General features: G+C 43.8%; 1 protein-coding gene across 2 annotated transcripts in view; it reads left to right on the top strand.

Moving 5' to 3' along the window:
• The first annotated feature begins 14,851 nt into the window (after positions 1-14,851).
• Positions 14,852-18,418, top strand: part of UBE2U (ubiquitin conjugating enzyme E2 U) — a 40,536-nt gene continuing 36,969 nt past the window's right edge. For both annotated transcript variants that reach the window (XM_025404684.1, XM_025404694.1), the window contains exons 1-2: positions 14,852-15,956; positions 17,473-17,554. In XM_025404684.1, coding sequence (XP_025260469.1) covers positions 15,891-15,956; positions 17,473-17,554 — 148 coding nt within the window. In that variant the 5' untranslated portion in view covers positions 14,852-15,890. The remainder of the gene's footprint in view (positions 15,957-17,472; positions 17,555-18,418) is intronic.

Below are 18,418 nucleotides of genomic sequence, written 5' to 3' on the forward strand. Positions count from 1 at the left end.
GGAATATAGAATCTTCTTGCAGGGAAGGAAGTGAATAGTTGGGAACAAGAATAAGATCCCCCAGGCAGCTGAATCCGAGTGAATAGAGGCTGTGTAGCAAACCCAGATGGAAGGGAAATGGCTGTGCTTTAGTCAGGAGTAGGCTAAGGCGGCCTTCCGGTGCAGCATGAATCAGCAGGTTTGGAGCCCAGGTGCACAATCCTGCATGCCATGTAACCATGCCATGTGAGGCACATAAGATGATCACCCATGTGAGCTCACACTTGGCTCAGAGCTGCTATTGTCTGTAAAACGTATAATTACCCTGCTAACGCTGTACATACAGCTCACTCGTGCCCAGAGAGAGAGTAAAGTCATGTCGAAACTGTCTAAAATTCCTCGAGTGTTTTTCCAGCTGCCTGCCACTCACCCACCAACTCCCCTCGGACTTCAGTTAGAATGTGACAATTGGCATCACAAACAGGATCCTGAGGTGAGTGAGCCTTTTGTCCCCTCTGATTCTGGGTTGGCCATGTGGCCGCAACATGGGTTGTGGTAGCCGGTGGCAGCTGTGCTGCTCAGACAGGTTCCAGTGGAAACCTGGGAGGCAGTAGATGGGTCTGCCATGAGCATGGAAAAGGCGCTGAAGCAGTGAAAGAGCAGAGCACCAAGAGAGAGCAAGCTTTTGCCTGCAGAGTTGGATGGGCATTTTTGACTGTGCTACGAGAAGTACACACCCAGTCCCTGAGGGATACAGCACTGGTAAGGGCCCTCCAGGCACAGGCGGGGCACCTAACACCTGGCTACACAGCTCAGAAAAAGAGTTAGAAGCTGCCATGAATAGGGACTTCCAAGTGCAGATGGAGCACTTGGAGGCCGGCTACAGAGCTTGGAAAAGTAATTAGAGGCTGCTGTGAATCCCCGCCTGGGTCTGTTGTCTTGGCTGAAGACCCCCCACTGAGTCTGATACCGAGGAGGAAGAATCCCCGTTGTGGGCTTGCCCAGTGGTTCATTAGAAGGTAGATCATGAAGAGCCGTTGCGGCCCCAAAGGCAGGCTCAGGGACCCCCTGCCATAACACAACATACTTCATATACTGCCTGTACCCCAACTGAGTTGCAGGAATTAGGCAAGCAGTGTCACAGCATCCAGGGGAAACTGCCCACATGGATGCTTTGTTTGTGGAACGAGGGAGCAGATAGTATCTCCTATTCCACGTCTGAGATGGAAAAGCTGGTCTTTATCATTATTCACTCCTCTCTTTGTCAGCAGCTGCAAGCGAATAGGTGGTTGGCACAAGGGCAAGGTGGCCGCACCCTGACTGAGCGGCTAAGGGCAGCCATATGGACTGTGTGGAATGATGCCCGTGAAATACCCCAAACCATGAGTAAATGGCAGTCGTATACCGATTTGGTGCAAGTCAACTGGGAGATGGGTGTGTGGCAGGCTGTGTTTGGCCTGAATACTCAGGGGCCAGATGATGAATGTTTCACCTCCCACATGAGGGATCTCATATTGGGTTCTGCCCCCCTGAGTGCCTTTGGCTTCCTAGCTGCTGTCCTCACCCGGTACATAGGGCACAGCATACATGAAATGACCACTGCTATGGCAGCTCTCAGGGAAGCTGAAGGCCATCCACAGGACTAAGGGGTCTGTGCCATAAAGAAGAGGAAGATGCTCCACCTGAAGGGCACCCCCCATAGGAGAAAAGGGGACCCCAATGAGCGACACACTCAGGGATGTGGATAGATTTGATTTTGGCCAGGGTTGACTGAGGGAAAATCCATAAGCAGCCCAATGAAGGACTCTTAACTTTGTGGAGACAGTTGTCTCCAGAGCAGCAATTCCAGAAAATGTCCAAGGGAGAGAAGGACATTGCTGTGTGACCCAGTCCCACCAGGTGCTTCAGCTTAAAGACTACTTGCTGCAGCCAGGCAGACATGTAGAGCCTTTTCTCTTCAATTAGGGAACCGGCCAAGGTGCCCAGCCTGGGAGGACACCAAACAACCGGAGGCCACATGTGGAATTAGTGATCCAATGTACAGCGGGTGCCAGCACTGGTGGATACTGGCGCAGATGGCAGCCTTGTTTATGGGAACCCGAATAAGTCTCTGGGCAAACCTGCTTACATTGATGGTTATGGAGGCTGGTCAGTGGCAGTGAAACCTGTATCTCTGTACCTTGGCGTTGGCCGTTTGGCTTTCCGTTTACATACTGTGTATGTCTCTCCCATACTTGAATACATTGTGGGGGTGGACATTTTACATGGCCTGGTGTTACAAAGTATGGCCGTGGAATTCAGACTCCGAGTGCATGTGGTGAAGCCAGTGCTGCATGGACATACGCATCACGAGCCTCAGGTCCTGCCACAACCCTGATGGGTTACTTCCACCTGTCAATACCATTTGCTGTGTGGGCATACAGAGATAACTGAGACAATTAAAATGCTGGAGGAGGTGCAGATAGTGCGTGGCACCCACAGCCCCTAGAATTGTCCAGTGTGGCCAGTTAGAAAGCCTGATGGAACTTGGCAGATGGCGGTGGACTATCAGGAACTGAATAAATTAACACCCCCTTTGCATGCAGCTGTACCATCAATCATGGATTTGATGGACCATTTGACAATGGAACTGGGACAGTACCACTAAGTAGTGGACTTGGCCAATGCATTTTTCTCCGTAGAAATCTCTCCAGAGAACCAGGAACAGTTTGCCTTCACGTGGGAAGGGCAACAGTGGACTTTTACAGTGTTGCCACAGGGCCATGTGCACAGCCCCACCATATGTCACGGTCTAGTTGCCACGGATTTAGCCACCTGACAATGTCCAGAGGGGGTCTGCCTATTACTGATATTAGGTTAACCTCTGATTCTCTTGCAGATTTACAAGTGGTGACGCCCCTCTTGCGGCAACATTTGGCAGCGTGCGGTTGGGCTGTCAATGAATCCAATGTCCAAGGGCCTGGATTATCTGCCAAATTCTTGGGAGTTATCTGGTTGGGTAAGACAAAGGCCATCCCAGAGGCTACTAGTGATAAGATTCAGGCATATCCCCGGCCCACCACGGTGAAGCAGCTGTAAACTTTTGTGGGTCTCCTAGGATATTGTTGGACATCTGTGCCGCATTCAGCTCAAATGACAAAACTGTTGCATGGTTAAAAAAAAAGAAACCTACTTGGGATTGGGATGATGCAGCTGAGACAGCCTTCCTGGCAGCCAAATGGGCTATTCAGCAGGCACAAGCCCTATGGGTAGTTGACCAGGGGTGCCTGTTTGAGCTGGATGTGCATGTGACCACAGATGGCTTCGACTGGGGCCTCTGGCAGCGCACGGAGTGCTTGAGAATGCCAGCAGGCTTTTAGTCCCAACTAAGGAAGGGAGTTAAGCTCTGGTATTCCTTGATAAAGAAACAGCTAGCAGCTGTGTATGCCATCCTTCAGGTTTGTGAGAATGTGACAGGGCAGACTGCAGTCATCATGCAGATGACTTACCCAATAGCAGAATGGGTATGTTCATGGGTAATGACCTCCTGGACTGGGATGGCACAGACATCCACTTTGCCAAAGTGGGGTGCATACTTAGAGCAGTGGAGTACATTGAGTACAAGTCCCTTAGTAGCAGAGTTGCAAGAGGTCTTGGAAACTGTAGTCCTAATGTAAGATAAGGCCATGGGGCCTAAGGCGCCCCTAGACCCTGAGCCTTCACTATTTAGGGAAGGGTGTCCCCCTATTCCCAATGGGGCATGGTACACAGGTGGGCCTAGTCGAGGTGCTACTGCTGCTTGGACTGCTGTTGCAATTCAACCTAGTACTGACACCATATGGTTTGAAACCAGGTATGGACAAAGTAACCAATGGGCTGAACTTAGAGTAGTATGGATGGTGATCACCAGGGAGGTGACACCTGTAGTAATCTGTGTCAGTAGCTGGGCAGTCTATCAAGGCTTAACCTTATGGTTAACTACCTGGAAAATACAGAAAGGGTTAGTCAGCCACTGACCCATTTGGGGCCAAGTCATGTGGCAAGACCTTTGGGAAATGGGTCATCAGAAAGAGGTAACCATTGATCATACATCAGGCCATAGGCCTTTGGCTACCCCTGGCAATGATGAGGCAGATGCCTTGGTTAACGTCCGATGGTTAGTCAGCACCTACCTGAGATGTAGCCTTGTGGCTACACTGGAAACTAGAACATGCGGGAGATAAACTGATGCAATGGGTCAATAAGCATTGGGGTCTATTCCTGCCCAAGCAAGACATTTGGGAGGTTTGTCAGAAATGCCCAGCATGTGCTCATAATACCCTAAATGGAGGTAGCTACCCGATGTTACACAACAAGCGACGATAGGGTGACTGCCCACAAGTAGATTACATTAGGTGGCTGCTGAAGTTGCAAGGGTATACACGTGTGTTAACAGCTGTGGACACAGTCATGAGCCTGTTGTTCACCTACCCTTGCAAGTGGCCAACCAACAGAACACCATCCATGCCCTGCAACACTTATGGGCCCTGTATAGTCACCCTCTGGCTGCTGAGAGTGATAAGGGAACACGTTTCACTGGACAACAGGCACGAAAATGGGCATAACAAATGGACATAAAGTGGGGATTCCATGTACTATACAACCCGCAAGCTGCACGTATAACTGAGTGGTATAAGAGGCTCTTAAAGAATGGGTTACGCTTGCATGTCACACCCCCGTTTTTGTGGGGCTGGAGTTCCAGGCTGGACCTGGTACTTCAAATCTTGAATGAACAGTCACAGAAAGTTGACCCGGCCCTAGTGGAGGCTTTGTTACACTGGGCCGCCATCCCCATCCAGTTGCAGGTACATACCAAGGATGACCTCCTCCAACCAGGTATGGGGATGAACGGTAAACTGTTGTTACCAGCCCCAACGCCCTTGAAGGCAGGGGAACAGAAAACCTGGCTGTGGCTATGGACCCTCCAAGCCCCCTACTGCCAGTGGTTGGCCAGCGTAACTCCCTGGGGGTAGGGCATACACCATGACTTGCATGTCACTCCTTGGGTATTCAATACATGGCCCCCACGGTTGACTGTTTTGTAGGGGAATGGCCAGGGAAGGAACCCTCCTCCAGGGAATATATGTATTGCTTGTGTGACCTATTATGAGTTCCCCCATGACTTTGGCACAGATACAGGACTCAAAAGAACCATGGGGAGCTGAGAAGATGTGGTATTATTGCCCAGGGCAAAATCCCTTGATGGTTGCATTGTTATCCAGGGATGAAAGGTTAGCCTGTATTTTGCTTGAGAGATGTGATTTACCTCTGTTAGTACCTGTGCGTGCTGTGTCATTTCAACCATAGGTTAACATGCTCCAACTGCATCGTGAACTGGGCCCACACCTATGCTGTGGTGACCAATATTTCCAACTGTTGGATCTGCACCACACTTCCAGCAGCAGTTGCAGACAACTTGCTTGGCACATGCATTCAGCATCTGCAGAGAACTGTACATGGCTGGAGACTTGGGGTCCCATGGATGACACCTGGAACACAGTGTGGCAAACTTCGGACAAAAGACACTACAAGACCCACGGCGCACCTACCTCTGGCTGGCCCATAGCATTTACGATGAGTGGGGCTAGCTAGTGGGGGAACATGTAGTACCCCTAGCCCAGGCACCACGGTGCATCGAGCAACATTGGGATAACACCACTGTGGGATGGGTACCTGTCATGGCCTGTGTAAACATAACACATGTCACCCCACTGAAGTTATGGTAGGCATTCCTGGGCTCTGGCCTATGCTGGGCCCTAACAGTCATAAGTAGCATAACTGGGATTCTAGTAGTGAGCTGTTGCTCTCCGTATTGTTGCTGTGGGCTATGGATTCAGGGCTCTGCCCTATGGGCGTGTGTCCCTGCCCAGAGGATGCCCTCAGCCTAGGGGGTGGAGTGTAAGGGAAATGGCTGCGCTTTACTCAGAAGTAGGCCGGGGTGGCCTTCCAGTGCCGCATGACTCACGGGTTTGGAGCACAGGCGTACAACCCTGCACATTATGTAATCACACCACATGAGGCATATTAGGTGATCACCCATGTGAGCTTGTGCTTGGGTTGGAGTGACTATTGTCTGTAAAACATATAATTACCCTGTTAATGCTGTATATATGGCTCGCTTCTGCCCAGAGAGAGAGTAAAGCCATATCAAAACTGTTTAAAATTCCTCAAGTGTTTTTCCAACTACCCACCACTCACCCACTGACTGCCCTTGGACCTCAGTTAGAACCTGACACCAGGGCACCCATGTCCTTCTCTTTCCTCAAATTCATGTCAGACATCACTAATTGGTACTCTTCCAAGCTGAACTCAGATTTAACCTTAAAATTTTCAACATATTTGCCTATATAACCTACCACTCAGAAATGGCACTAGAAATAAAACTTGTTAGCCATCCCTGGGCTGGAGCAATAGTTGTCAAACCAGGTTATTATCACAATTGTCTGGGGGAGAACCTAAAAATTATAACTTCTCAGGACCATTCCAGAAAGTACCAGAAAACCTTAAAAATCTCCTATAAATCCCTGACAGATAGCATATAGCACTGTAAAATCTAGTTCTTCCTCCTTCCTGGAACTTGGACAAAGAGAATGTGTGCGTACAGCATGTGTTTTTCAACTGCACTGGCAGATAAACTAGCTGACCTTGAGCAAGTAAGGCAATCTCTATTATCTTATGCATCAAATGGGGTAAATATAGCATTTACACTATTCTGAACACCAAGGGTTCTGACGTCAGCTTGGCTTAAATCTCCCCTTCACCCTTTGGTAAACATGTGAACTCAGACAAGTTACTGAACTACTGTTTCTTCACCTGAAGTATCTATTTTACAGAGTTGTTATGAGATTTAAACAAGATAATTCATGTAATCTGAATAGAAGAGCACCTGACATAAAGTCCTCAAAAAACACAGTCTATCTAATTTTATCATTTTTTCTATAATACTTTTCTCTCAGAATTGGTATGAGCATTTAATGAGAATATATGTGAGTATATGAGAGGTATCTGGGCACATAGTAGATGCTCAAAGAGTGGTAAGATTGTTATTATTCAATGTGTTTTAAACAACTTTTACCAAGGGATATATTATTTTCTAGTATGGTAAACAGAGCACAAAGTATTCCATTTAATTATTCATGTATATGGCATCACATAGAACACCCAGAGGACTGGTGCTAAGGAGGTGCAGGGTGGGCTTAGCGAGCTCCTCATTCAGCTCTATTATCTCCCTTCAAACCACCGCTAATAAACATACGCTAACTAAAAACAGCTTCCAGACACATCCCTAAGCCATCCCTAAACCATATGTCATCCCTTAACCCCCTCTTCCAAGCTGATTGCCACCTCAAAGTCTCTCCATCGTCCAATTCCATAATTACCCTTGGGGGCAACTGAGAGCACTACAAAAAGTATATTAAATTGATATATATGAAAAGAGCCTAGAATAATTACATCTTTTAAACACCTGTATACACACACTGAATAGTCACAATTAGATGTTATTGAATGCAGTATCGCTCAACCATTGAAATTCTCATGTGGGGAAATGAATGGAGAACTGATTTTTCTAAAACACTTCAGTGCATGTAAAGTACGCAAGCTGGTACTGCTTTCCTTCATCACAGACACCTTTAAAGGTGAATCATCTCATAACACAATTCTGAGCAAGACTTTTTATAACTTTGATCACGGGCTTTGGGCACCACCCTGCCATGGAAACCAAACTGGGTGCCTTTAAACACCAAGAACCCAAAACAAGTAAACAGCTCTTGCCAAGTTGTTTATACAATTCCCACCCTAGAAAGGTCCTTGATGCCCAAGTTAGTCCCAGCCAGTTTGCCAGGGACTGTCTCAGTTTCAGCACTGAAAAGTTCTTTGTCTCAGGCAAACCAAGACTGTTGGTCCCCCTAGCTAAAGCAGAGACAGCAAAGTAAAAGCCAGTAAGTATGATTCTGAATTCCTCCCTGTAAACACAAACACAGATACAAATAATGATTAAGTGGCCTCTGCATGTCAGGTGCCTTACAGAGAAAGGCCTAATTATTTTGTAATTAACACACTTCCGAAATGTGGGGGAGTGTACAACTCCAACTTTAAAAAGAGGAACCAAGTATTTCTTGAGCCAAGGCTTTTATAAGCTAAAATAAAATTTTTAAATGAGAAATTTCAGGAATTCAAGTCACTGAACTATGCTGCCCACCTCTTTCTTCCTGTTTGACCTTTGAAGATTAGCGTTCAGTATTTTTCATGACATTTATATTGAGGAAGGAATATAAGATTATTAAAAGCAGAGAAACTCAATATTGGGAACTCACATCAAAAGGTCTTCAAGACAAAGAAGAGATCATAGGATTTGAAACCAGAGTTACTAGAAGCATGTGTGCTGCACTTCATTTTCTAGTTAACAACATAACCTACGTCAAAATATGATTTAAAACACTTCTCACAGCTGAGTTGACATTTGGCAATCCCCAGCCTTCTTTTGCTCTCGAGGATGGGGGTTCAAATCCACACAACGTTAGCACTTTGTACTGCTACGTATTCCTGGTGAAGGAGGAAAACAGTGTTTTAGTTTAAGTAAAATGAAAACATCTGTTTGAGTCCTGAGGGAAAGAATTATTTTTACATAGTGGAGAGAGGATGCCTGGTTGTTAAAGCTGGAGTCAGCCTCAGTAACGTTACAAAAGGGAAATAGTTACACTGTTAGCTGCCTTCCCTTGCTCACTTGCCTTGCTCACTCTGTCCGTCTGAACCGGGCATGGCTTGACTAGATTCTCTGTACAGGATCTTACAAGGTATTGGCTGGGTTCTGCTGTGATGTGGAATTCAGGTACCTTTTCCAGCTCATGTCGTTGTGGCAAAATTCAGTTCCTTGGAATTCTAGGACTAAGGCCCCAATTCTCTTGCTGGCTGTCAGCCAGTGGTCACTCTCAGCGCTTGGAGGCTACCGACATTCCTTGCCATGTGGCCCCTTCCATTTCCAAAGGTAGCAACAGAGAGTCTCCCTTACATAGAATCCCTCTCATGCTTTGAGTCACTGATTTCAGGAAGGGTCTAGTCCCATTTAAGGGCTCACCCGATTAGGTCAGACTTACCCAGAATAACCTCCCTTTCTTCAAGTCGAATGTGCTACATATAACTTAACCACAACAGTAAAATCCATCATCTTCACAGTCCTAAGGATTGTACAGGGAGTAGGGATCCTGGAGGTCATCTTAGAATCCTGCCTACCATAAAAATACAATGCAAGATTTTTCTTTTCAAACTTGTAGTTCTATTTTTAGGGGAAAGAACTGGGAGAGAAAGTCCAAGAAAGCATATAGTAAGACTTAATTAAATCTACTTTCCCTTAAGGGTACAAATTTACTAAAAGTTAACATTTTAAAATTATTTTTATAAATAATAATAGTGGTATTTTCTGAGCTACATAGAGAGTACTATAAGTGTATTCATAAGTTGCAGAGGTCAAACTCAGTTCTCAAGATATTTACAATCTAAAAGAGAAGATAGGATACACATTTAGTTAACAGATGTGTATTTGGGCACTGTTTTTATTTTTTAAGTTTTCAGACTTTATTTCACAGGGTTCAACACAGAAATGTACTGGAGTTAGTAATGCGGTGCCCAGCCTTCCCGCCGCCTGCTTTATCTGATCCTGCTCCTAAGGTGACTGGGCTGGGCCTGGAGATGGGATGGGGCATTGCAGTTTAAGGCATTTCTGGCTTAGGAGCCATCCCTGTCACCCCTGCACCTGCCCCTTGACCTTGGTCAGACACGGGCTGGCCCTTGGTTATTCTGAGACAAGGACGACCATCACTGACACTGGAGGAGGGTTTGCAGTGAGGCAGCTCTCTGCCGCTCTCGGCCAAGATGGGAGAGATGAGACCCACCACTCCAGGAGTCAAATACAATCAACACATGAAGAACACGGCTGGTGGCCAGGCCCAGATACCCAGGCAGGCAGCAGAGGTTAACGCCATGGTATAGTGGGCTCCTCTTGGGGACTCCTCACAGGGCCTGGGGTGTGACAGAGGGACAGAGCCGTGTCCAGGGTGGCTGGGTGGCTGGGCAGGGCCAGCTGAGGGTCAGGGTACCCAGACTGGCCCTGATCTGGCCTCTGTTCCCCAGCAGCCTGGGGCTGGCGCAGGCAGCACGGGGAGGAACATAGAGCTGCCCAGCAGTAACATTGTTTCTAAGTCACAGTATTGGCATAGGAGGCTCAGCCAGGCCCCAGGGTCCAGCCAGCCTAGGAGAAGGCCAGCCAAGGATGGGCGCTATTTTATACAGCAGTGGTCTGGCTTTCTTGGGTTTACATTTTAACGGCAGGTAGAAATGCAGTCACAATAGTCAACAAAAACAAAAATAACAGCTGGACAAAAATATTCTCACAACTATTGAGAGCAGCAATAATTTACTGAAGAAGACCAGAGAGCTCACTTAGTAGAACATGAGTTCTACTCGTGAGGCAGGGTAGCTTAGTGGCTAAAAGTATGGACTCAGGTTTGCATCCTGGCTCTGTTGCATTCCAGCTGTGTAACCTTGGGCAAATCATCTAGTGTCTCTGTGCCTTGGTTTTCCTCATCTGTAAATTAGAATCCTAAGAGTGCCTACTGTACAGAGCTATTAGTGAGGATGAAATTAATTCCCATACAGCACTTAGAACAGCATGCTCAGCACGTGGAAAGTGCAGGTGTTGGCTATTACTTACTCTATGCCAGGTGTGACTGAGTCATTGGCAGGGATTATATCTTTTAATCCTCATATGATCCTGCAAAGTAAGTATTACTATTGGCTCCAAATTACAGATGAGAACATTTGTAGGTACAGGGAAGTTAAGTAACTTCTTCAAGATTATCTTTATAGGTTAATAAGACACAGAACAGAACTCAGGTCTGCCTGCAAGGCACATTCTATTTATCAACAGACTTACTAATAAATTAAAGCAGTAGAAGGACTGAAGATGGGAATTTATTTTCCCATTTGAGTTGGTTTGTCTAACTTACAACCAAACACAACAAAGCTGATGAACAAGGCAGAGAAAGACAGGGCTCAGGAGTGAGAAGTGACAAGAAGATCATGACAGCAATGATATCATGTATGTGAAAAGTTTACTAAAACTAACATTTGTTGTAACAAATGGAAGGTGATACCATGCAGAGAAAATATTTTCAGATGGGCCTCTCCTTATAAATTTCCAATTTTGAGTGACTCAGATGGCTGAACAGCTGATGCTATTAGTCTTCAGCTCCTGCTGCTGTAATATTAATTGCAGGAGGCAAAGCTGGCTGGTTGCTACACAGATGCTAGATGCTAGGCACACACACACATGCACACATAGGATAAGATATGCTATGATTGCGCCAAGGCACTCCAGCCTGAGCAACAGAGGAAAACTCTCTAAAAAACAAAAAGAGAGAGAGAGAGAAATACAAGATGCTGGCCAGCCAGTGAGTACATCTGTGATCTTGTTTAGTTAGCATCTCCAAACACAACAGTGCCAAACCCCCACATTGGCAGGAAGCTATTTATTTCTCAAAAAATCCATTCCCAAAATATTTCTGGAAACCTTAACCTGTTTGTCCCCTCAGCCCCTCCGGGTGCGGGACCTTCGTAAGTGTCTTTGCCTTCCTTTTTGGCGACCTGGGGATTTTGCTTATAATCTGTGTCCTGGCTGCAGCTCTGCAGCCCCTTCTGCTCTGGTGGCTCTTGCTCTCAAGGGTGCTTCTGCTTCACTGTCTACTCTGTCACTGTCCTCCAGATTTTAGCCTCCTATGTGTCATGGAGCTGGTTGAGCTTCTCTATATCACCCAGCTCTTCACATCTCTGCAACCCTCTTTCTTGGCTTATGCCTAGTTCTTTCATGGAAGGTCACTCTCCTGGCCTCAAAACTTTCTATTCTGCTAAGTTCAGTTCAATCAGAATATACTGATACCGCCTTTGAGCCAGGTGCTTGGTGCTGGGAATGCAGCGATGAATAAACAGGTCTCCATGGCCTTAAGAAATGATATTCTAGTGAGGGAGAAAACCCCATAAACAAATAGTTTCAAAAGAATGTGGTGATAATATACAAAGATGAACCCAGGTCAAATGAGAACACAACCCATTCGGGCAGTTCAGGATGGCTCCAAGGAGGCATTTATGTCTTTCAGGATGTGTTAACAGTTTTTAATTAGATTTAAAAAGAGGAAGAAAGGTCAGGGAGAAAAGATGATGAGCCTAGGCAAGATGGGTACATACAGGAAAAAAGATACACAGTTTAATGGAGTGAGTACCTCAAGTATGAAGCAGAATGAGTGTCAGTAAAAGTAGGGATAAATAGGAAAATATTATGGAATGCTCTGCCTTGCCATGTTAAGAAACTTATATTTAATTCTGTAGTGTGTGGTTTATCAAGCAAAAAAAAAAAAAAGTCCATTTGCATACACATACAAATGTACAGACAGACACATATAAAGTTGCCCGTGATTTCAGCCATCCCACCTACACCCCTGGAAGTAAATCCACATGTTGAAGATGGGATAAGCTGGGATGAAGGGAATCCCTTGAAGTATTTTAAGTAGAGAATTTCACGATCACATGTTAGTTTAAATACATTACCATCAAGTTTCATGACAGGCAAGTCTGGAGTCAGGGAGTACAATACAAAGATGTTCTGTATCTAGGCAAGAGATGACAAGGTTATGAAATTATGCATTAGTGGTAAGGCTTGAGAAGAAGCTATGACAACAGCATGTCTTGTGAGTCATGGGGAAGAGGAGGAGTCAGAGATAACTTCAAATTTCCAACTGGGACAGAAGCTTGGTTGGGAGAAACAGTAATTAGTTGATTTCAAACATTTGAGTTTGAAATGTCTTTGGGACAAGACAGCTGGGTGATAACCAGGCAATTGGATATAAATTAGGAGGCATACTAGTCAGAAGTCCCAAGAAGAGGTCAAAGCTATTAATATAGGTTTGTTGTGGGGAGAGACATATGAATATCTTCCAACTTGATTTTCATTGTGCTAAAGTATCATATAAATGCCATCTTCTTTTTTTTTTTTTTTTTTTTTTTTTTTTTGAGACGGAGTCTCGCTCTGTCGCCCAGGCTGGAGTGCAGTGGCCGGATCTCAGCTCACTACAAGCTCCAGCTCCTGGGTTCCCGCCATTCTCCTGCCTCAGCCTCCTGAGTAGCTGGGACTACAGGCGCCCGCCACCTCGCCCAGCTAGTTTTTTGTATTTTTTAGTAAAGACGGGGTTTCACCGTGTTAGCCAGGATGGTCTTGATCTCCTGACCTCGTGATCCGCCCGTCTCGGCCTCCCAAAGTGCTGGGATTACAGGCTTGAGCCACCGCGCCCGGCCTATAAATGCCATCTTCTAAAAATTCACAACAAAGAATGTTTTTCCTTACCTTAATTTTCTTTTCCTTTACTTACTTTTATCTTTCTCTTACTTTAACATAATTTTCCCTAGAATGAAATTTTAAACAAAAATGGAGGATTCTTATTGTATGACATGATGGCTACAGTTAATAAAAATGTGTTGTATCCTTGAAAATAGATGAAAATAGATTTTAGGTTTCCTCAGCATATGAGGTAATGCTTATGTTAGTTAGCTCAATTTAGCCATTCCATAATGTGTACATATTTCAAAATATCATATTTTCCATGATAAATAAATATATATATATTTTAAAAAAAAATACAAAAGATTCTGAATTCATTATCACAATAATCCATTAGGGTGGAAGAAAGGACTGTGGGACCACAGTGATATGGACAAACCTAGTTAGGATCTCCAAACTGGGTCTATTCCCTTCTCACTGAAGGTCTATTCCCTTTACTCACGTTCACCTGACATTTCCAGTCCTACACAAGACCATGTTAAAATCTTATGGGATGGAAAGAAGAGCCAAAAAATTCAATCCCAGATACTAGTTGATGTTTTCACAGGAAAAAATCCTTTACATTTAGTTATATGAAACATAGAATAATAGCATTTTATTGTGCCAACATTTTAGTACAGTTAACATGTTTTTGGTGATTTCTAAGCTACCATACCTGGAGATGAAATTAACTGTGGGATCCTTCCAGGTGGTCTCCCCAAAATTCATTCTTCGTAGAGCAGCCAGAGTAATCATGTAAATATAAATCAGAGCATGACACTCTCCTGTTTAAACCCATCCAATGGAATCCCATATCTATTCAAATAAAGCCCAAACTTCCTACTGTGTAGTCCCCCAACTTTATCACACCCCTCCCAGGCTCCTCCACAACCTCCCCGACCTTCCCTTCCCTTGTTCCCTTTTCAAGACAAGATCTTTCCTGACTCAAAAATATCCTGTTTTCCTCTTCCTAGAGCTCTCTGCCCTCAATATTTCATGTAACAGGCTCCTTCTCATCTTTCATGTATGAGTTCAAAACTCCATTCCTTACAGAGGCCTTCCCTGACCACCATTTCTAACCCTTAATGACCTACCCCACTCTCTATCATGTTACTGTTTTATTATTGTCCACATAACATTTATCACGATCTGAAATAATGATTTTTGTTTTGTATACTTGTTTATTGTATATTGGAGCCATAAAGACAGTTACTTCATTTGAATCGTTCACGTAAAAGAAAGTATTTAATAAATATTTGTAAAATGAATGGACTAAAGGAACATCTGGATTCCATAAAATTAGTAAGTAAATAGTAAGTAAAAAAAGAAAACACTCTGAACCAAGATGCCAGGCTCTGTAGTTGGCGCTGGCAATGGAACCGTGTCTTACAGTAGTTCTCACTTTGGTGAAAACAATAGACAATTGTGATGCCGTATGACAAATGCTAACTAGGAGGCAAATAGAAGGTCCTGTGGGATCACAAAAGAAAGGATCCCTTAAAGAGTCGTTAAAATCTGAAAGATGAGTGAGTGAAGGGGAAATGAGTGCTGAAGGGGTGGAAGGAATGTGGTAAACACGTAGGTAGCAGGAACAGCAAGTGCGAAACTCTGTGGGAAGAGATGGGAATCTGAGAAATTTTAAGGAGTTCCCTGTTTCTGGAGCACTTTCCTAGGATGATCGTAAGATTTGATGACATAATAGCATGCACCACTACTGTGAATGGTAACTCGCCATGTAAGTTAAGATATTATTATGAATAAGCGCAGACCTGTATCTACCAGTCACTTATTATATCTTTTGATATTCAAAGAAAAAGGAAGGATAATTTCGAAGGGGGACATTGTGTGATGGCTTCTGTGACTTACACGCTGGGTCCTGGGAACTCAGCCCATCCTCTACATTAGTTGTGTAGAGTGCATGTTGGTGGGCTGAGAAGGCGTGGTGTCGCCTTGACCACGAATCTCATTGGCCTTTCAAAGGGGAAACTGTTGTAGGATTGGCTGTGGAGAAATCAAGAGGCCTGCCCCCTGCCGCTGATTGGGTGACAGCGGCCAACCCCCTGCCTCTGTCTCGCGGCTGCCCCACGGGGGCCTGTTGCTTGGCAACCGATTTGCTTCCTCCTGTGAGTGGCTGCGGGGTTGCACCTGTGAAGCGGAGACAACCTGCTAGGATCTTGGTAGGCGTACACCGCTCACTCCCACTCAAGCGCCGACGACTCGGGCTTGTCTCCGTTGCTCATCCAAGTTTGTCTTGAGACTGGGCTTTGAGCTGGCACTGCAGTGAAACGCCGCAGATGAGGAAGTGCCCAAGTTTTCCTTCGGGAACTGCTCGTTTAGAGGAGTCAGGAGAAGAAGTCATTGTTATATCCCAAATTTAGAAGCCACTTATCTTGGGAGCGTTCCGAGTCTAAAAAGCAAGTAACTTATGTCAATTTACTAAGTGTGGGAAAGTGACCCATAACTTCAAATATCCGCCTCAGAGTAAACCTGAGGCATTTGGGGACAAGTGCCAGACCCTCCGCTGCCTATCATGCACGGCAGAGCTTACCTCTTGCTGCAAAGAGACTTCTATGATCTCAAGGAGAACAATTATAAGGTAAGTACTGGGCACGTAGAGGGATGTGTTTCATTGTGCAACAATTTTTAAGAGGCAGTTTAACCAACGTTTATTCTATAAGTGATAATTTAGTTAAACCTGATTTGCAACTACAGTATCGTTATTTAATGAATCCATTTCACTAAAGTAATGTATTTCATATTAATAACAATTATTATTACTTCAAAATAATAATGCTTAACTTTATTGAACATATTATGCGGAGTAATTTAGGTGGATCTAGGCACTGAATATCAGGGTCTGTCATGTAGCTAGTGACTAGTAGGTGCAGGCTTATGCTCATTGATTCTAACACTATACAATAAGTAGTATTTCATTTTACCTACCAAAAACCTAAGCCTCAGAAACATTCTGTAAAGATTTGACCCCATGATTCCATTATAGGGTTTTCGGACTTCAAAGCCCTAGTTCTTAATTCTTGTGTTCCACTACTTACTGTCTAGTGCACTTTTACCAGCATGACACATAAATGCCTTCCCTTTATAGTTTTAACACAAAAGAAGCAATGTCCTTGGCCTTAATGCCACCAATGAGGTTATCAATGTCCATGGGTGCCACAGGCTGATTTACGGAAAATGAAAAATGGAAGAGGGGGCGAAGAGGGAGTGCTTAAGGGAAATAATAGAAAGAAAGCTGTCCATGGAAGGTATAGAGTGCTTCCCACAGTTGCTTCAGATGTAGTTCAGTGGCATTGTTCAGTTTTTACCTGTGCTATAAAAGTACTGCCTTCACTGGAGATGTTAGGAACAATTATGGAGTCCAACAGCAAACATTCCAGGGGCATGGACCTAACATTTGATATTGTTTCTGCTCATCCTGAGCTTTGTAGTTCTTTGTTGAAAGAGAATCCAATGAAGGAATATGTAAATGTAGATAATAGAGAGACAGTGCTCACCCAGACAAGCACTAACATACTTAATAACTATGTGGGTGCTCAGAAGTGTTTTTGTGTGTATGTAAATGTGTTACTTAACATAGTTCATAAGGTTTTCTATGAAATACATTCTTGTCCCTCCATTGGAACAATTCCTCAAGTATAGTAAAACTTTGCTTTTATATACAAGTGTAATTTTGGATTTTTTCTTAATGAAAATGTTCCCACTTCATGCCTTTCATATAGCATTCATATAGCTATAAAATGTTTTGAAGAAACATGCACTTTCCAACTATTTCTTTCTTTTAAAATTTGAATCTTAAGTTGGTTATTGATTTATACAAACAGTATATAAGCCACACATCCTAATCTTGACTTTCTAGTCCCACTTGTGATTTCCACACTTATGATTTATTTTTATTGACTATTGTATATGTTTTCTTGGATCTATATTAACTTCTGTGTAATAAGACATATAACACTTCCCCAGAGCAGCAAATAAATAAAGTTATCAAGAAAATTAGAGTTTTTAGAATTCAGTGTGACCTGGTATATGATTTTCAAAACTTCAATAAATACTTAATAAGTTTTACCTGATTTAATTTTGTTTTTAACTTCAAGGGCATCACTGCTAGGCCTGTAAGTGAAGATATGATGGAATGGGAAGTCGAAATTGAAGGTCTACAGAATTCAGTCTGGCAGGGTTTGTATTTTCAAAACCAATCTATTTTTTTAAAAGTCTTTATACCATTATTAGCCCATCCTCTTTTTATGTAGGATAAGGTTGCATTATATAAATTTCCTGAAATTCTTCTTTGTATGCATAATAAGTTTGTATTATACCAGTTGTCTAAAATTCTAAAAATATTCCCATTATTTTTTCATTATGTGACTTTTTTTGCCATGTGTCGACATAGATGGAAATTTGGGGTATTTTTCTTTATGCCAAATCTTAATTTTATTACATTTTTAAGAAGCAGACACAATAAAGCATATCAATTGAGAATATCTTCTGTCTTCCATTAGCTCAGGTACTAACTATCAAAATTCCTATTGGCTTCAAAACCCCGCAGTTACTTCTCATTTTTTCCTTTATGACTTTCCCCCAAATTTTCATAAATCAAAAAATCTCAAGAACACTAAGCCACTATAAACTTTAATGATCATGTTTTCTTTCAATCATGGACTAATAAGATAGATTCCTCACTCAAGGAGTGAGGTAGGGGAGAGAAACACATCAGCTGATAATTACAATAAAATATACATTTTATGGATTTTGAACAGAATGCCAAAGAGGAAGAGGATTAGTTAATTATGCCTGAGGGAGTCAGGAATGTCTTCCCAAGGAGATCACATTTGAGTTGAGTCCTGAAGAATGTGTAAGAGTCTGCCAGGTTCAGAAGAAGGAGAAGGAAATTCGGGCAGAGTAAACAGCACAGCAAAGACTTGTAGACAAGAAAGGGTGTAGCAGATTCTGGGAATGTGAGTTCAGTCAATACGAGATACAATAGAAGGGGTGGATGTTAGAGGGACAAAGGTAGTAAATGGAAAGGACTAGTGGGAAAGA

This window comes from Theropithecus gelada, chromosome 1 (genome assembly GCF_003255815.1).
Source record: "Theropithecus gelada isolate Dixy chromosome 1, Tgel_1.0, whole genome shotgun sequence".
In the NCBI taxonomy this organism is placed as follows: Eukaryota; Metazoa; Chordata; class Mammalia; order Primates; family Cercopithecidae; genus Theropithecus; species Theropithecus gelada.